Here is a 15,806-nt window from a genome sequence, read left to right on the forward strand (position 1 = left end):
CCCTTTGGAAGACGGCGGCCGGGGGCTCTTCTTCACCTGCTTCTGCTTCCTCCTCCTCCTCCTCCTCCTCTTCTTCTTGCACTTCCTCTCTGCGTTACATGATCTCATTCTTGTCCTTGTCCTTTGTTCCTTGTCTGTTCCTTAGTTAGGTCTTATTTTACGTCTTCCGAATTCGCGATAATTGTTTCTTTCTTTTTTCTTCTTTTGCTTCTCTTCTTCGGGTGCTCATGAATCAAAACAAACATTCGTTCGTCCCACTCGTGTACTCGTTCACTGCATTCATGGTAGAACGGTGATAGATGAACGGAGAGAGGTGGATAGGGGGAGTAGGCAGAATGCGACAGGCAGAGGAGAGATGGGCGACGATCATGGTACTAGACCTCTTCGACGTGCCTCGCCTTCTCGCTTCCCGCACCCATGCCCGCCTTGCTGCCGCCGCGACCCATGACCATGGTGCTCCGGCGCCTCTCGACGGCGCTCTGCCGGCCGAGATTGAGCTCCTTGGCGAACTTGCTGCGGTCGCGGAACCACGCGCCTTTCCAGTAGAAGACGTAGATCGGGGCGATGACCACGACGGACAGGCAGGCCAGGATGGTCGAGGGGTATTCGAGGGTGTATTTCTTGCCGATATTTTCGTAGACTGGTTCAAGAGAGAGAGGAGTTAGTTACCGTTGTTGTGAGGACGATGATGATGTTGGCAGCATTGGAGAATAAGCAAGGGCGAGATATCATATGACTTACAGGGTGTGCTATACAAGGCAGCTATGCCTGCGAGGAAGTCTCTCGCAAGATCGTTTCCGCCAGTGGCAGAGGCGGCGTAAGGGCCGTAGGCGGCGATCATGTAGTCGATTGAGCTCTGTAAACATATGTGCCATTAGCATTCACATTTAGGACTATGCATATCACGGGTCTCGCATTGGTAGACCCGGAGCCGTACCTTGTATATTCCGTAATTCGCAATGGCGATTAGGACAGTGAAGATCATGGGCGCGATCCATGGAATGCCATAATCTGGTCCGAGAGACGTCCACGCGAAGCCGAAGAGGCCAATTGTTTCGAGAGGCGCCACTGTAAAGATACACGAGAAACGTGTCAGTGGAGGAGCCAGAAGACAATAGATGGGATGGAGCACGATGACAGCCAAGATAGTAGTTGAGGAATATAGGAAGACTCACAGAACAGCAACCACCACAGACGCGATTCTGGAGACAACTTATTCGGGTCTTCGGCACGGATCTTGTTATGGTGTCGAATGACAGGGAGATATGACAAGTATGCAAGCACATATCCAATGAGGGACCTGTAATCATTACATGGTCAGTCACATCCTCTCCCCATCGTAACTCTGAGACGCATAGGGAGAGAGGAGACTCACGAAATAAAAGCCAGTCCAACCTGATACGGCTTAAATCCCCATTGCTTCAAGACGGGCGTGAATGCCTCCAAAAAGGTAAACAGCAGTGCATCACTGAACCCACTGAGCAAGCTGAGGCAGAGCACAATGGGTTCCGTGGCAAACATCTGGAAAGGTCTCATCCAGATACGCACGAACTCCTTCATGGGGAATCGCGGCTTCTTCAATTCGTCTGGCCCATAGATGTTGGTTTCGCCATTCTTGCGCCGCTTCTTGGCCTCGCGGTCCAGCAGGATAGTGGCACGGGTTTCGGGGACAAGGAAAAAGTGGATGATTTGTACGGCACCACCGATACAAAGTTGCATCCAGAAGATCCAGGGCAAAGAAAGGAACTCGCCCACGAAGCCGCCGATCACTGCGCCCACGGGGGCACCGCCCACGGACGACAGCACGACGAAAGCAACCGCATACTGGAATCCAGAATCTTCGGGTTGGTATAGGTCCGCGATGACTCCCAAGGTGACCGAGCCTCCTGCCGTGGAGAGGCCAGCAAGCGCTCTAGCGACCACGATAGACCCGAAGTTGGGGGCGAGCGCCGCGGGTAGCTGCCAGATGTTGACGAGAAACAAAGAGAGCTGCTGGGTCGGCCAGCGACCTAGCTCCTCAGACCATGGTGCCCACAATTCGCAGCCAAAGGCGTAGCATATGAGGAAAATCATCTGGCCGACTCGGGCCTTTTGCTTGGAGATGGTGTACTTCTCTGCGAGGCCGTCAACACCATTGGCATAGATACTGGCGTTGAGGTTCATCGACGTCTGAATCAGAAGAATGATGACCAAGATCATCCATTTCTTCCATGTTGGGAAGCAATAGCCCAGTTTGTCGTAGCAGTCTTCTTCTGTCAGTTCGATCTTGCCATCAGCACGCTTGGGTTTGCCTCCTTCGAGATTCTCTGCTGCCAACTCTGGGCCGGAGACACCCAAATGCTCTTCTTTTCGTCCCGGAGGCTGAATTTGTTGGTTCTCCTTCTCGTTGTGTCCCTCCATGGCTATAGTGGATTGATCCGAGACTGACATTTTGGTCGCGTGACAGCCTCGCACGAATAGAACAATAACAGGTGAATGGTAGATGGTGCAACTGCGTGGGAGACGCTCAGAGGCGAGAATGCACGAAACGCATGGACCAACTGCAGAATAACGACGACAGGACGAAGAAGTGTGGAAGTGCTTAAACAAACCTGAATCTCGTATTCCCTATCGCAATCCGTCCCGCCAGTGCTGTTAAAGTTATTATCCCTTTTGCATCTTGGGGCATGGCATTCAAGGACCGACATCGAAAAACAGGTCGATAATGTGCATCGAGCTATGATTTCATCCTGCGTCAACCCTGGCCACGCGGGCACCACTCAGGACAGCTAGTAAGCTCGAACGAAAGGCGCCGAAACCTGGGGGCGGGTCGAATTTAGGGATCACCTGGCAAGCAGCCGACTCGACTGTTTGGCTGCTCCCATGCTGGATGGGTGTGAAGGCCTGACATGCCCTTGATCAGGCTTCAGTCGGCTCAATCTCGATGATGTCTGTGGCTGCAACGGACTGCTTGGCCCAAGGGATGGTATGCATGATGGACAGTTTTCTTTGGGGCTCCTATGGCCTTCCCGCTTCTTGGCTTATGGCCATTAGGCCGATCAGCTCTCCAAGCTTTGGTGACGCTCTCGACAAGAGTACTCGGGATGTGAGCTTCGATCGAGATCGCCTGCTGGCTCGGACACGGCGTGCTTGAACCGACTTCGAGGAGAGAGATATGGTTTCGATGGAAGCTGTCTGGGCGAAAGGCATTCGGAGAGATGAGGTTAGGTTCCGTTCGGAGGTGTAGGTGTCATTGCATTCAGGTTCTCTAGGCTGGGCTGGGCTCTGTTACAGTAGTAATATGTAATCAGTCTCGTTCGGGCCCGGAAAATTTCAGATTCATCATGTATTATTCCACATTTGCATTCCCTCTCTCTCGTGCTCTCTCCTTCGTCATGTCCCTCGCATGTCCAGACCGCTTATGCGAATCCCGTACACGGGGCCTCTGCCACCACCCTTGATAATCCCACCGTCGGCAGCCACTCAACAAGGTGCCATCGCCGCCCTCGCGCATTTTCTGACCTCCCCTGCGCCACACGCGACACCCATCGCCTCCCCTGGTCCAGATGGCCAACGTGAGGGGAATAAGACAGTTCTCCTGACAGGTGCAGGCATAAGTGTGGCCTCAGGTCTGGCCGACTATCGTGGCGTCAACGGCACCTACACCCAGAACAAGAGCTACCGTCCTATCTATTACCATGAATTCATCTCGAGCCACGAATCCCGAAAACGATACTGGGCCCGCTCGTTTCTAGGTTGGAGGGGTCTTCACCGCTCCAAACCCAATGCCGCGCACTACGCCATTCGGGATCTTGGAAAACTAGGGCTGGTCGACCGTGTGGTTACTCAGAATGTCGATTCGTTCCATAACCTTGCGCATCCGCAGCTGAAGACGGTGGAACTACACGGGTTTCTCAGGGCGCTGGTCTGCCTCAGCTGTAAGAGGCTCATTGATCGCGATGTTTTCCAGAAGAGATTGGCCGAGTTGAATCCTGCCTGGGCCGAATTCTTACAGCAGCTGCTGGCTTCGGGGGCGCTGGATACTGAGAATCCCATGGAGAGGAGAAGGTTGGGTTTCCGGACCAATCCCGACGGTGACGCCGATGTCCCAGGTGCCCCGTATTACACGTTTAGATACCCTGCCTGTCCGCATTGTCTGAAGCGACCGCCAATTCTGAAGGATGGGAGTAAGGGCCACGTGCATGTCGATGCGGACGGTGCTTGGATACCATCACCCAGAGCGCCCGGGGTCCCCGATGGCGTCGGCGTGCTCAAACCCAATGTCATCATGTTCGGTGAATCGATCTCAGCTGAAGTGAAGACCGCAGCGGAAGAAGCCATTGATTCCGCGGCGAAGATCTTGGTCGTCGGCAGCTCTCTCGCCACCTACTCGGCGTGGAGGCTGGTCAAGAGAGCGCATGAACGCGGCATGGGCATCGGGATCTTGAACATGGGTGGTGTCAGAAAGGAGGAAGCATTCTTTGGAGATCTCCTCCCGCATCACCACCATCAAGGGCAGGGGGATCAACATGCTGGATGGACGGCCTTGAGACGGGATCTCGTGCGTGCCAGTCTGCCAGCCGAGGAGATCTTGCCTGCAGTGGTCGAAGCGATTCAGGCCAATATGGTTGAACAAGAACAGGCCCCGGTGACGCGCCTTCAGACCCATGCCTGAAGCAGCTATGTGATGGCATATCCTATTACTCCTCTCCAGCAAGCGTCTGATCCCCTCGGATCTGCATGCAGATGGCGACGTTGCTTGGTTCAGGGCTATGTACAAGTGCTTCTGGATTTCGCCCCGGAATTAAGAAATGCTACAAATAAGGGTGCAATATCAAAGCTGTTTTAGGGACCTTCACGTCCTTGGGGGCAATATGAATATACAAGATCTATCTTCCAAGTTGACACTAAAGCATGCCTATCCAACTGACGACTGCACTAGCCACCACCACCATACAGAACACAAGTATAGAAAGAAACATGGAAAAGCCCCCGACAAAGATCTGCCCTCGCAAGAGTGCGTCTTGCTGGCAAAAGAAGCGATAGGCACCAACCACGGTGCTGAGGATAGCGACAAGAAAGCTGGTGCACGCTAGCGCTTTCGCTAAGTGTGCAGCGTTCGTCGAGTCGATCAGTCGCCCGTTCAGAATGCCAAATTGGAGCATCACCAAGCCAAAGCCCGCCATTCCATACCCGAAGTCGAACCAAGTGATGAATGTCTCCTCGTTCGTGAGATGGTCTCGGACACCATACCCAAACTCCATTTCCACCGCCACATATTCGTCCCAGAACTTTTTGATAGTCGATTTCTCGTCCGATGGGACGGGTTTGCTAGTTTCAATCGGGCCTTCTTCGAGACCATCCCAGAACTGTCTGGCCATCTCGGCCTCGTCGGACATGGCGACCAAGGAGGAGGGTGATCGGAGACGGGGAGACACGGGATAGGAGTGATGGATGCTGGTAGAGTATCTCTCGACGTCCATGTCGTAAATGATAGAGGAAGAGCGAAAGCGGCGTCTGGTGGCCATGGCTGTGCCTTTTGAGGAGAGAGTGTGCAAAGTTCCGTGGTAGAACCGAGCAAAGGAGAGGGTTTGGTTTGTGAGATACGTGTAAAGTATGTCGAGAAGGACTGAACGTCTCTTACGTCTCAATCCAAGTGCTGAAGGAGCGTCAGCAAATGTCTTACGACTGAAAGAATTTGGGAAGGATTGGCTACCCCCTTCTCTCCTGACCAGGTCTTTGAGTAACAGGCCTTCCTTCCGTGATAGTACAACAAATACAACAGAGTTCAACTTCAATCAGGGCAACTACCATTCGAGGCTGAGGAAGAAACGGCCAGATTCAGTAAAGCAGTCCACCGCCTCCTTTGTAAATGCTTTCCCACCAAGCTCTTTCATTCACCAGCTGCTCAGAAGTGCGAGTTTCGTCATTTGGCGTGCTGGTTGCACGATGCCAACCATTCTTGATAGCGACTCGAAGCATGAACAGACCGACTGGGGAGCTCGAGTATTTCAAGAGGCCCGAGAAGACTGAGGCGGCGACACGTTGGCGAATTGCGCACAAATCCACCGTCTTTACTTATGGAATGCTCGTGCTCACACACTTCGGATGGATGGTTAGAAAGAACTTTCCAAAACCTTACCGACAGACCACAGGCATAACAGGGAGCAAACTCATTTCCTGTGGGATACAGTCACTGCTCTTCTGGTGGTCTCTTGCTCTCGCACATCTCAGTTGACAAATGAAGCCGAGCAGGAGTGACCTGAGATGCAATAGCTTGCTACCCAACGGCTTGTGCAAGGCCGTACCCAAGCCAGAGCAAACTGTGACGCATCGTCCCTTGATGCAACGAGCCTCCGCGGTCGGGAGAGAGCAGCGTTCGGGAGTGAATAGTTTTAGATCAAGTGTGACCTGGTCATTGTGGCTACGCGATCAGTTGGCAATTAAAAGCATTATGAAGTTGATCCGAGCACAATTGTCTGACTCTTTCAGCGACACATATTTCCAAGGTGGCAGCAGACAGGGAAGAGATGGTTGCCGCTACTAATCACATCGCCAGCATGGAGCTGAAATGCATCGCGAAGTCACATGACCAGTCCATTACTCAGCCACAGCCGCCACAGACGCCACTGCCGCCACTGCCGCTTGTCCCGTCGGGATCGCATCCTACATCATCTCAGCGTTGCCCCTGCGGTCGCCACCAGGAGAAAGCCGCGCCTGCGTCGTTCCAGCTGTCCTCACCCCGGCCTCTTATTATCTCATCCTCATCCCCTCCTCCCTCCTCATCTTCGGATCCCCCGGTCCATTTCTATCCCAATCACCCCCCCGATCTTGTTCAGAAGCCTCAACAGGCGTACCTTAGCCCGCATCGAGTCCGTTCCTCATCCCGATCCTTAGCCTCCTTTCGATTCTCTCCAGCCTCCGCTTCAACTGAGTCCGTCGACGAGTGCTGCGTGCGACCTCGAGCGCAGCCCCCCTGCACGCAAAGAAAGATGGGGTTCTCGAAGACGCAGAGGATCTGTATTCTGCTGGGCATAGACTCTGCCTTTTTCATAGTTGAATTGGTCGTTGGTTAGTGTCGTCCTACGTCAACTTTTGTGTGTCGAACCGCCGCAGCTAACATACCCTACAGGCTATGCAGTGCATTCTTTGGCCCTGGTGGCCGATTCGTTTCATATGTTAAACGATGTCATCTCTCTCTGCGTTGGGCTATGGGCAGTCCGTGTCGCCAATACCGGAAGCTCGAAGATGTACACTTATGGCTGGCAGCGCGCCGAAACATTGGGTGCGCTTGTCAATGGAGTGTTTCTGGTTGCCCTTTGCATGTCCATCTTCCTGGAAGCAATCCAGCGATTTGTCGAACCACAGGTCGTCTCGAACCCTAGACTCGTCCTCATTGTCGGCTGTCTGGGACTTGCCTCCAACATTCTCGGGCTCTTCCTTTTCCATGAGCATAGCCATAGCCATGGCGAGAAGGAGGACTCACACGAGGGGGATCCCGTGAGGTCTGCCGAGGAAGGCCATGGTCATGCCTACGCGGACGACGGAGATACACGAAAGGTGGTGGACGAACACGGGAACATTGAAGATGTACTTCCACAATTCCGAGTGGGCAGTTTCAGAAGCCCTGAGCGCCGTGCATTCACAAAGTCTGATGAAGAAAATACAACCATCTCAGCCAGATCATCCAACACGCCGAATCGTAAGTCGATCGCTAACGGCGAGATTCATACCCGGCACCGCCGTCGCACATCGGGTTCTATGGGTCGGGGTTTCGGCTCGGTCGATAACATCCACATCCATCCAGCGTCATTCCGCCAGGATATCATCCAGGCGGCGCGATTGGAAGAGCAGTCGGAATCTGAAGCGTCAGAAGAAGACGCCTTGTTGACGGATCCGGAATCACCGGAGCAACGTCAGGAAGGGTCCGCCAATCTTCCTCAGTCGTCGTCCAAGAATGCCAAGCGGTTTGCTGGCTATGGTAGCATCAGTAAACGAAGAAAGAGCGTTGACTACAACCACGCGGCACACAACCACAATCAACAAGATGATGGCGCCAAATCCGGCCATGGACATGGTGGGCATGGCCACTCCCACGGCGATCTGAATATGCGCGGAGTTTTCCTCCATGTCTTGGGTGATGCTCTCGGAAACATTGGTGTCATAGTGACTGCACTGATTATCTGGCTGACTACATTCCCTGGTCGCTATTATTTCGACCCGGCCGTATCGCTTGTCATTACCGTCATCATTTTGGGTAGTGCCCTTCCACTCTGCAGAGCCGCTGGGCGCATCCTTCTCCAGGCTGTTCCTGTGGGCATGTCCATCGACGAGATCACAGCAGACATCGAGTCCTTACCACGGGTTATTGAGGCCCACCACCTCCACGTGTGGCAACTCAGTGACACCAAGCTGGTGGCGAGCTTGCATGTCAAGGTTGACTGCGAGATTGATGGCACGGGATCTGCCAGCTACATGCATCTGGCGCGGGAAATTCGAGGCTGTTTACACGGCTACGGCATCCACAGCTCGACCATCCAGCCCGAGTTCGTGAATGAGGGAGATCCACATTCTTTTGAGCCTGGATCTGACGCTCATGACGGGGCTGGAAATGGGCATCTAACTCCAAAGAACAATGCAAATGCCAGTAAGACGGCAAGTCTTCGGAGTGAAGGCAATGCAGCATGTTTGCTCGACTGCAGTGACATGTGCGCTGGGAGCAAGATGTGCTGTCCACATGATGGCAAGAATGGAAAGAAATGAAGAGTCTTCAACGATGATAACATCTGTTTGGGTTTCATTATTGCGCTCGGACTGCAGGCTTCGGGCAGTTGTAATGGGGACCAATGATGGGGTTGATTTCATTGCAAGTCCGGGAGGTTGAAAGACTTGGAAGGGTCCAAAAGCATTGCAGGTAGAACTAGTATTGAACTTTTGTAATGCTACATCCAAGGCGTTTTCCCCGTTGTTGGTACACTCGGTCACCACCGTTTGCCTTTGACCCTGATACGATATCATTTCTGACGGGTGGTCTTCATATCGTCCACGAAGTCTGAAAAAGAAATCCAATTGAACGAGCTCCAGTGTTGGGGGGAATCATGCTAATATACACGACATCTTTTCCCACGAAATGTCGCTTCATCTCAACTACGTACGGTCAGCCGCTCCAGATCAGCCATCCGTAAATCACCACCACCGGCCAGGCCGTCCGCCACAGCGAGCGACCAAAGTACGCCCACCGAGACCGCGGCGGGCGGTTCTTTGCCCATGGACGACGCGCTTTGTCGGCGGTGGATTTGGGCATCCCCCAGTCGTCGCTGTCGAACTCGCCTACGGGGCCGAGGCCGGGGCCGGGAGAGCTGTTTCGGGCGTAGTCGATGTACGGCGGTTTCGAGGGAGACGCGGACCGCGATGAAGCAGGCAGATGTCCGTACCCGGCGACCATCTTGCGCGTGGACAGTTGATGGTGGTGGCCCGCTTGGCCGTTCTGCAGGGAAGAACTTTTGGAGGTGGCGGGGTTGTTGTTGTGGTGGTGGTGTTTTTCGCTGGTAGGTAGTAATGGTTCGGATTTGTCGCGCGATGCTTCCTCCATGGCGGCGGAGGGATTGTACCGGACGGCAGCGAGAACGAGCACGCAGAGTGTCAAGGCAAGCATCTGGACGTAGCGGATGAAGATGCTCAATTGGTCCGGGAGCAGGCACAGATGGTTTTGCACCGTGTCCCGGGGCGTGGTCAGCGAGGGATCCCCCGACATGGCCTTGTTGACGTCGACCGGATTCCAGAGACTGACGAGCTGCACGCCGGGCTTGCGGATGCCCATGGCCCAACTCATGCTCTTCACCGTGATCTCCCTGATGCGGCCCGTGAACTCGTTGTGCTCGATCTCGCAGTAGTCGTGATCGTCGCCCGAGTAGATCATGGTAATCTCCTCCGCCGTCAGATGCTTGACGATATCTTGTGAGATCAGTGGGGTGAGGACATTTTGATATTGATAGCCTGCCTGCAGGGGTATCACGGTGCCTCGTTCCCGCATCGGTCCGCAATTGGCCTCCCCGGATCGGTAGAGCGGGACGTGAGAGAGGACGATGGTTGGGAATTGTGATGAGCTGACGGCATGGTGGGTTCTCCGAGCTGGATCTGAGTGTCCCGCTTCAGCAGCTGATTGTACCGACGGAGACTGCAATTGGGAGAGCGGGTGTTTCCAGTCGAATCTCGTCTCGCATGTGTGCTGTACAGCTTTGGCTCTGATGGCTTTCGCTTCCACGAGGAATTCCTCGACAGGTTTCCAGATTCTGCTGGAAGAAGTCGCAGCGGCACTCCCGTCGCCTGCTCCCGAACTCCCCGTTTTTGGGTCAACCTGGTCCATGGCACTCAACGACACCGTGTCCAAATGGACAAACGAGTGATTGCCGATGATATCGATCCGATTGAGCGGGCCGAAGTATGCGTCAAATCTCTCCTTCACCGGCAACTGAATGCCTGCAGCAAACCCCAGATCATGGTTTCCGGGGAGAGAAGCCAGCAGACGGCGGCCGGTCGGTTCGGCCGCGCTGGCATAAGGACCTTTGGCCCAGGACCGCAAGAACAGGTTCGAGAAGCGAATGTATTCTTTCAGCCAGAAATGCGAGCCGTATTGTTGGTAGCGCTCTTCGGGGGATGTTGACTCAGTCGTGCCCCATTCCCTGCCCCCATCAAACAAATCCCCGAGGAACAAGGTCGCATCTGGTCGGAGATACTCTTGCAGGTATTGATAGGAGCGGTGGAGGTAGCGATCGGTGTAGAGGATGGTCAAGCTGGAAAGAGGCCATGGTCTGTCAGGGTAGGTGTGTGGATCCACGAGTTGTGGATCAGCGACAAGGAGGACATGATGAGGTTGAGCATGACCTGGCTAGGAACAGAGTCAGCGCCTTGTCTCATTGTTGGGGGGTGTTTGGATGTCCTCAGATACCCATGATTCCCACTGTTGCCACAGACAATGAGTGACACTTTGTTGAAAGGTGTAGCGTTCACCCCAGAAGAGAACACATAACCAGAGAAACACCAAGGCCGACGGAAGGCTTAGGAGACGCTGTCTTAGCCTGGACGAGGCATTGGCTTTCATCTCTCTCTGTCTCTCACATTGATGGTGGTACGTTGGCGTCGGCGGTCACTTGGTCGCCAACGTGCCTCTTTTTGGAGGTGGGAAACTACTTGGGGCAGGTAAAGCGTCAGCCACCAGCCTAGTGAGCCGCAGATGGGGGGACTTGTCAGGGGTATTATAGTGTATTATAGTGATATTACCAGCTTAAACTGGTGCCACCGGCTAATGTGTAACGACAGGTATCTAAGGCCCTTCACGCTCATCTAGCGGTGTCAGATGTGTGCCAGGGTCAAGCATGCTCCGTATGTTGACTAATTATATGTCAAGGCTTTTTGCCTGTGGGCACTTTGGAGTGTTCAAGGCTCCTCTCTCAGGTGTATTTGGTGTTCTCGTCATGGCCACCCTTCACCTGATCCAGTCACTCATCGTGCCACCACGCTGGCCAATGTGCCCTCATTATCAATCGCCTACTCGCTGCCCATATATCACCGGTGGCACTCGTGGTGCGAGTCATGTCCTCGTCGACAATCAATCTATCTTCAGCCCCTCATGGACGGCGTCTCCGCCGCCAGCAGCGTTGCTGGCCTCGTCACTCTGGCCTTGCAAGTCAGTGCGACCATAGCAATGTACGTCGGTGCCATCAAGGAACGCACCAACACGATCAGGGACTTGCATGATGAACTCCTTCTGTTGGGTGAAGTCCTTAGTGGACTGCGAGACTTTATGGAGAGTGAAAAAATCAAGGGTCGAGCTCTCGACACCCAGTCGGTGCTCTCCCAGGCCATCAGAGACTGTCGGCACCGGATGGAGCGCATTGGCGACAGATTGAAACCCTCGACAGGGGGCAAACTTGCTCGTGCGATTGACCAGTTGAAGTGGCCTTTCGAGCAGAGGGAAGTCATGCAGATGGTGGACAACCTTCGACGATATACCCAGACGTTTCAGTTTGCTTTCACAATGGAAGGCTTCACCTTGTTGTCCAAGGCCTCCGAAGATGCCACCAAGGGCCTGGAAGAGATGCTCCTGATTTCGAAGAAGATGAGCGAATTGTCGGCTCAGATGGGCCGGTCTGCGGACGAGTCATCGAAACTTACAGGTCAACTCGAGGCAATCATTGGCCTTGTTCCGATCCTCGCGAGAACGGCCACCGAAGTCAATGAGATCTCCCAAGCCACGCGACTGGCCGAACTGAGAGAGCAAGAGAGACGCACCACCGATATCCTGGACTGGCTGGCTCCTCTCTCGTCGCTACACAAGCATCGGGATCTGCAAGTGCGTCGAGCCGAAGGCACGGGCCGATGGTTTCTTGAACATCCCGAGTTCGCTCGCTGGGTTAGCAGCGATTCCAAACACGATCTTCTCTGTGCTGGAGGTCCTGGTGCGGGCAAGTCAGTCCTGTGCTCTCATGTCATCGACTATCTGCGTGCCAGATTTAAAGACCAACAGGTCGCCATAGCCTTCTACTACTACGACTATTCAGACCAACAGTCGCAGAATCCATCCAGCTTTGCAAGACTGCTTTTACGCCAACTCAGTTCCCACGGCGAAGTGGTCCCTTCCGCTGTTGCTGAGTTTTACCAACGCACTAGGAACGCTGTCAAAGATCAAACATGGTTTCACGACTTGCTAACCATCATTCGTCGAGTGGTGGCAACCTTCAGCCATTGTTTCATCATAGTCGATGCTCTGGACGAAGCTGATGTTCAAACCCAGCGCTCCGGCTTTTTTGAGGTTATTGATGCCATAAGAAATGCACCTGGGAGCACAGTGAAAGTTCTCGCCACGCTAAGACCTCATGTTCTTAGCCTGATCGCCAGGTTTCACAACCCTTCGATAATCGATATCGTAGCAAATCCCGGCGATATTCGCCAGTTTTTGGTTCAGGCGATAAAGGAGCAGCCCGAGTCCGAATATTTGATGGATGACAAACTCAGGGAACATGTCCTGAATACATTGTGCACGAACGCAAATGGCATGTTCTTGCTACCTGCCCTTCAGATAAAGACCATTCTGGACCAGATCACCAAGGCGGATGTCAGGCGAGCATTACTCCATCTCTCTACCGATCTGACTGACGCCTTCCAATCAACCATCCGGAGAATATCTACCCTGCCCAATGCAAGACGCGACCTTGCATTCAGAACACTGATGTGGGTATCTCACGCTCGGAGGCCTATGACTGTGGCAGAGTTACAGCACGCCATGGCGTTACGGCCTGAGGACAGCGATCTCGACCGGGACAATCTTCCTTCGGTAAGAACGCTCATAGACTGCTGTTGCGGGCTAGTCGAGGTAGACTATGAAAGCTCAATTATACGGTTGGTACATCACTCGCTAGAGGAGTATCTCCGTGACCACGACCACGGTCTCTTCAACGATGCCAACCTCCTCATCACGAGGACGTGTCTTCAATACATGATGCTGGATTCGTTGAGAGACTTACCTTACAAGAGTCGGAAAGATTTCGGAATGGCGCTGGAGGATCTTGCATTCTTACAGTATGCCGCGCTCGAATGGGGCCATCATGCATACCGTGTGCCCGCCGAAGAGCTGAAGGACCTCGCCCTTCCACTCCTGTCCGACAGCGTCTGGTTGAACAATATCGCCCGAGTCTTGGATTTTCAAGCTGCGGATCTGGGCAAATGGAACGACAAGGCCTGGGCGTGGGCCTGTTCTGGTGGTGCTGGAATCTCGCTGGCGGCAAGATTTGGACTCGCCGAGCTCCTGAAAATCCTGATTACAGAAAACCAACATAACCTGCACCTCGACGCGCGTAACATCTACGGAAGCACAGCTCTGCACGAGGCAGCTTTCTACGGCCATCAGGAGGTCGCGGAAATCCTGATTGCGAACGGGGCCAATCTCCTGGACACGAACTACGGTCAGAGCACTCCATTGTTCCTCGCCGTCTCCTACGGTCAGCTCGAGATGGTCAAACTACTTCTAAGGTACGGACGAGATCAACTCGACTGCCCCGGCCCCAATGGGTTGACAGCTTTGCACAAGGCTGTGGAGCAAGGAAACGAAGAAATGGTCACCATCCTTCTCGACGCAGGAGCATTGGTTGGCGCCACCGACAACCAAGGAACGACTGCTCTACACGTTGCTGCTCTTCGTGGCTCCCTCCCCATCGCCCAGCTACTGGTGCGTGCCGGCGCTGTCGTCCACGTGAGGGACAAGGACCGTCTCTGTCCGCTCGACTATGCCGCCACCGGGGGCTTCACTGATGTGGTTGCTTTTCTCCTCGAGAATGGGGGCAGCATGTTCCACAAAGGCCGGGAACGATGGACTCCTCTCCACCGTGCCGCTCGAGGCGGGCACACCGAGACAGTTGCATTCTTCCTGCAGCGAGATGCGGACGTGCTCGCGACGGATTTTAGGGACAACATCCCTCTCCATCTGGCCGTGCGGTCGGGCAATTTCGAAACCGTGAGGACGCTGCTGGAGCAGAACACCGACCCGGCCGTCAAACGCGCACAACTCCTCGCGCAGGACCAGAAGGGCTCCACCCCGCGCGTCGTCGCCTTCTTCACCGCCCACTACGACATCCACAAGTACCTCCGCGCCGCGGAGTGGCAGGTCCAAGGCATCACGTCACCGAGCCGCGCCAATCAACTCACCACGGCGATCGAGCAGGGCGACCTGCAGGCGGTCCGTGCCCATCTGGACCAGAACCCGGACTCGCTGACCACGCTCGACGAAGACGGCCAGCCGCCGCTGCACGTCGCGCTGCAGGAGAACCAGCAACACATCGTCGCGTTCCTGCTGTCCCGCGGCGCCTCTGTCGAGGCTCAGGGCTACCACGGCTGGCGCGCGCTGCACATCGCCGCCTCGCTGGGGAACTTGGCCCTGGTGGAACTGTGCCTGTCGCACGGGGCGGCGGTCGACACGCGGACGAACACGCGCCAGACGGCCCTGCACAAGGCGGCCTCGTCGCACTCGGTGGCCGTGGTGCGGCGCCTGCTCGCGGCCGGCGCGGACCCGACGGCCGTCAACGAGCGCGGCATGACGGCGCTGCACATCGCCGCGCACCAGAACGATCTGGCCATCGTGCGCCTGCTCGTCGGCGAGTGCGCCCATGTCAACATCCTGGCCCGCGACCGCCAGGGCTTGACCGCCGCCATGTGGGCCGAGAGGTCCGCCCACCTCGACCTCCACGCCTTTCTGCGCGCCGAGGAGCGCAAGGTCAAGCGGCGGAAACAACGAGCCCGGGCAGTACACCAGCACGAGCAGAACGAGCAGCACCTCCAGACCCCGCCGCCGCCGCCGCCGCCGCCGCTGCAATCACGGACACCGAGCACGGAGAGTCTGGGTCGAAAGGGGGGCCTTCGGGACGCTTTGAGCGATACCCACGATAAAGACGGCGCATCCCAGTGCGAAGGAACGCTGTCGGGAAGTCCGCAATATGAAGAAGGGGAAAATGCAATGAATCTTTATGAGAGCCAGTTAGGTAGGTAGGTAGAGACAAACAGCCTTTTATGGGACAGTCCCATGATTTCCATCAACGCGATCGATCGAGGCATTGATGAGGCGGAGTGTCTGTACTCAATTAAAGCCTGGTCTCCATGTGTGTCTTGCGACCTCTGACTCTGTCTCTGTCTCTGTCACTGCAATCAAAACAAGACTCTATCCATCCATCCAGCCAGCCAGCCAGCCAGCCAGTGCATACATACATGCATGCATGCCCGGAGACAATCCCAATCCTGTTGCTGCTGTTGTACATGGATACCTCGCGCAGTCAGTCGTA

General features: G+C 54.8%; 6 protein-coding genes across 6 annotated transcripts; 3 read left to right on the forward strand and 3 right to left on the reverse strand.

Moving 5' to 3' along the window:
• Nucleotides 1–374: 374 nt before the first annotated feature.
• On the reverse strand, nucleotides 375–2,430 carry AYL99_02780 (hypothetical protein; the record flags this gene model as incomplete). The annotated part of the gene is made up of 5 exons (XM_018834296.1): nucleotides 375–640; nucleotides 742–856; nucleotides 938–1,068; nucleotides 1,176–1,300; nucleotides 1,376–2,430. The coding sequence occupies 5 exons, from the start codon at nucleotides 2,428–2,430 to the stop codon at nucleotides 375–377; spliced, it is 1,692 nt and encodes a 563-aa protein (XP_018696920.1).
• Nucleotides 2,431–3,385: 955 nt separating this feature from the next.
• On the forward strand, nucleotides 3,386–4,654 carry AYL99_02781 (hypothetical protein; the record flags this gene model as incomplete). The annotated part of the gene is made up of 1 exon (XM_018834297.1): nucleotides 3,386–4,654. The coding sequence occupies one exon, from the start codon at nucleotides 3,386–3,388 to the stop codon at nucleotides 4,652–4,654; it is 1,269 nt and encodes a 422-aa protein (XP_018696921.1).
• A 243-nt stretch (nucleotides 4,655–4,897) lies between these two features.
• On the reverse strand, nucleotides 4,898–5,507 carry AYL99_02782 (hypothetical protein; the record flags this gene model as incomplete). The annotated part of the gene is made up of 2 exons (XM_018834298.1): nucleotides 4,898–4,905; nucleotides 4,937–5,507. 2 exons carry the CDS (start codon nucleotides 5,505–5,507, stop codon nucleotides 4,898–4,900), a joined length of 579 nt encoding a protein of 192 aa, XP_018696922.1.
• Nucleotides 5,508–6,971: 1,464 nt separating this feature from the next.
• Nucleotides 6,972–8,742, forward strand: AYL99_02783 (hypothetical protein; the record flags this gene model as incomplete). Its single annotated transcript, XM_018834299.1, has 2 exons — nucleotides 6,972–7,050; nucleotides 7,112–8,742. 2 exons carry the CDS (start codon nucleotides 6,972–6,974, stop codon nucleotides 8,740–8,742), a joined length of 1,710 nt encoding a protein of 569 aa, XP_018696923.1.
• Nucleotides 8,743–9,136: 394 nt separating this feature from the next.
• Nucleotides 9,137–11,080, reverse strand: AYL99_02784 (hypothetical protein; the record flags this gene model as incomplete). The annotated part of the gene is made up of 2 exons (XM_018834300.1): nucleotides 9,137–10,867; nucleotides 10,928–11,080. The coding sequence occupies 2 exons, from the start codon at nucleotides 11,078–11,080 to the stop codon at nucleotides 9,137–9,139; spliced, it is 1,884 nt and encodes a 627-aa protein (XP_018696924.1).
• Nucleotides 11,081–11,608: 528 nt separating this feature from the next.
• On the forward strand, nucleotides 11,609–15,517 carry AYL99_02785 (hypothetical protein; the record flags this gene model as incomplete). The annotated part of the gene is made up of 1 exon (XM_018834301.1): nucleotides 11,609–15,517. The coding sequence occupies one exon, from the start codon at nucleotides 11,609–11,611 to the stop codon at nucleotides 15,515–15,517; it is 3,909 nt and encodes a 1,302-aa protein (XP_018696925.1).
• Between the last annotated feature and the right edge of the window lie 289 nt (nucleotides 15,518–15,806).

Source organism: Fonsecaea erecta (assembly GCF_001651985.1).
Source record: "Fonsecaea erecta strain CBS 125763 chromosome Unknown Scaff2, whole genome shotgun sequence".
Classification (NCBI taxonomy): Eukaryota; Fungi; Ascomycota; class Eurotiomycetes; order Chaetothyriales; family Herpotrichiellaceae; genus Fonsecaea; species Fonsecaea erecta.